At 42.6% G+C, this 2,312-nt stretch overlaps 1 protein-coding gene across 1 annotated transcript in view; it reads left to right on the top strand.

The window, feature by feature from the left end:
- Positions 1-2,312, top strand: part of LOC101850096 (coiled-coil domain-containing protein 18) — a gene marked incomplete at its 3' end in the record, with an annotated part of 19,725 nt that overhangs the window by 7,192 nt on the left and 10,221 nt on the right. The window contains 1 exon segment of the mRNA XM_013084787.1: positions 310-423. Coding sequence (XP_012940241.1) covers positions 310-423 — 114 coding nt within the window.

The following is a 2,312-nucleotide window of genomic DNA, read 5'->3' as shown; positions in this document are numbered from 1 at the left end:
ACACACACACACACTCACACACACAAACACACACACAAACAAACGCATACATACATACAAAATACACACTCAAACACTCACACACACACACACCAAACACATACATACAAACACTCACTCACAAATACTCAACACACGCACAAACATGACAACAACAAAAAAAACAACAATATCAGCAGAAGGAGCAGTAGCAACAGTAGTAGCAGTAGCAGTAGCAGCAACAACAACAACAATAATAACAACAACAACAACAACAACAACAATCTTGTTTTCTCTTATTGCTATTGAGTTTGTTGCACCGTCCTCCAGATGCTGGGTCCGGAGCTGAAAGAAATCCGGGGCTCTCAAACCAACCTGGCTCAGGCCCTGTCCCTGCTGACCAAGAAGATGATGCTGCTCAGCCCACGTTTGCCCTTTATACAAGTAGGCCCTATTCTTACTAATATTCTCCAAATAGTGGCATTTTAAAGGCATAGTTTGTTTAAAGCTACGCTCGTATATTTTCCCACAAATGTTTATTGTCTGCTTCTGACATGCATAGATCTAAGTTAGATTTTCCTTAAAGTAATTCGTCAGAATATCACTTTTCATTGAATGCCCACGAAGACTAAGAAAAAGTAGTGTATACACCCTGGGTTTTGTTTTCCTACGCTACATTAAAAAAACAACTGCTCTATCGCCAGGGGTTCACGAGAAATGAGGAAAAAGTACGCTCTCCGCAATTCTGTTCTAATAATGTTCCTCGATCGTGTGTTGTTTTCGAAATGTGGACAAGTGAGAATTATGGGGTTTTTTAAAGAATGAAAAACATCCAATGTGCACACCCTTTTCAGCAGCAGCTGCCGTTGTAAATTGTTTATTAATTTCAGGGAGTATCGGCACCTGAATTCGTATCATGCAAAACTACGGTGCTGGTGCACCCGGTTCAATTGTTTTATTAGGTTGGGGGGTTGTTTTTACTTGGGCGGGTGAGATGAGGTGGGGTGGAGGGAGGTGCAAGATTCTCCTCACAACTGGCTGGGTCCTATCGGACAACACGCTGAATTAAGAAGCCCCTGCCTCGTAAATGACTTCACGGTAATGCACCATATCAAAATAACATACGACTGTCATTGAAATATATGCTGCAGTGAAGGGTGTTGAACCGTGAGATACAAGAAACTTTTATACTCGGCCGAAATATAAAGAAACGAAATGTAAATATATTCATTTCTCTCTTTGACGTAATTTTCTTTCTTTTTTTCCCTCAAAGAGACGACTCGGTGTCAACCAAGGCAAGATGTCCGCCATGGAACGTAAAATGAAGGACTTCCGCAAAGAAATCGCTTTCATGGGAGACCGAGTGGGGCTGTCAGAGCAACAGCTCAAGAAATTTGTTGACCCTGCGGTGAGTGGGATAGCTCTGTACACCAAGTGAAGAAGTATCTGCAGTTATAGTTTTAAAAAATAAATTGGTAAGTGTTTTACGGCGCTCGCAACTGCATAAGTTCATATGAGCGTGCTGGACACATTCAACATTTTCAGTTAGTAGGAAATTTTGAATTTTTCTCGGGTGGCGGCCGAAGCCTACTCTTATCGATTTTAGATCTCCAAGGGATCTTTAACGAGCGCAACTTGCAAACGGGACCTCCGATATTTTTCGCCCTTGTCCGAGAAAGCTAGGTGTAAATCTGTCCTACCCAAAGATCAGGGGTGTGGCTGAAAGACAGCAGCAAGAGGGAGCCAAGAAGTAGCAGTAGAAAAGCTGCAGAAAGAGTCAGGAGCCAAGAGGAGGGGGAAAAGGAGGTGACGGGGTGGGGGCAGAAAGTGGAGACCAAAGCAGATGACAGAACATTGCTAGAGAGCAGGATAGGAGGTGAAAGGAGACAATTTAGACAAGAAAGTTTTTCCGTCGCTACCTGTTTTCGAACCTGGGACCTTTGAATGAGAGGCGAACACCTTAATCCCTAGGCCACGAGAGCCCCCGTGTAAATGTTAGGAGCTTCGTTGTCACGCGCAGGAGACTCGATTGTAATTCCTTAATGATGGGAATAATTCTTATTGAGTACATTAAAATGTATTGTATATCTGACTTTCTGCTCGCTGCTGTATCCTTCTCAGCGCGGGTTGGCTTTTACTGGGACTGTCGAAGCGCACCTCCTGGATCATAATATTGTGTCGATAGGGTGTAAAAACACCTCCAATAAAAAAAAGAAAAAGAAACAACTTTGGTTTCGATTTTCATCCCGACTCCTGAATTGGATGAATGTTGTCTTTGCGTAATTTTTTGCTGTGGAATATTTCTTGTCAAAAAAGCTTTAACAAACCCCAAC

Source organism: Aplysia californica, unplaced genomic scaffold, assembly GCF_000002075.1.
Source record: "Aplysia californica isolate F4 #8 unplaced genomic scaffold, AplCal3.0 scaffold00317, whole genome shotgun sequence".
NCBI classification, from domain to species: domain Eukaryota; kingdom Metazoa; phylum Mollusca; class Gastropoda; order Aplysiida; family Aplysiidae; genus Aplysia; species Aplysia californica.
Note: the sequence above shows the minus strand (reverse complement) of the source record. Positions and strands in the feature narration are given on the sequence as shown.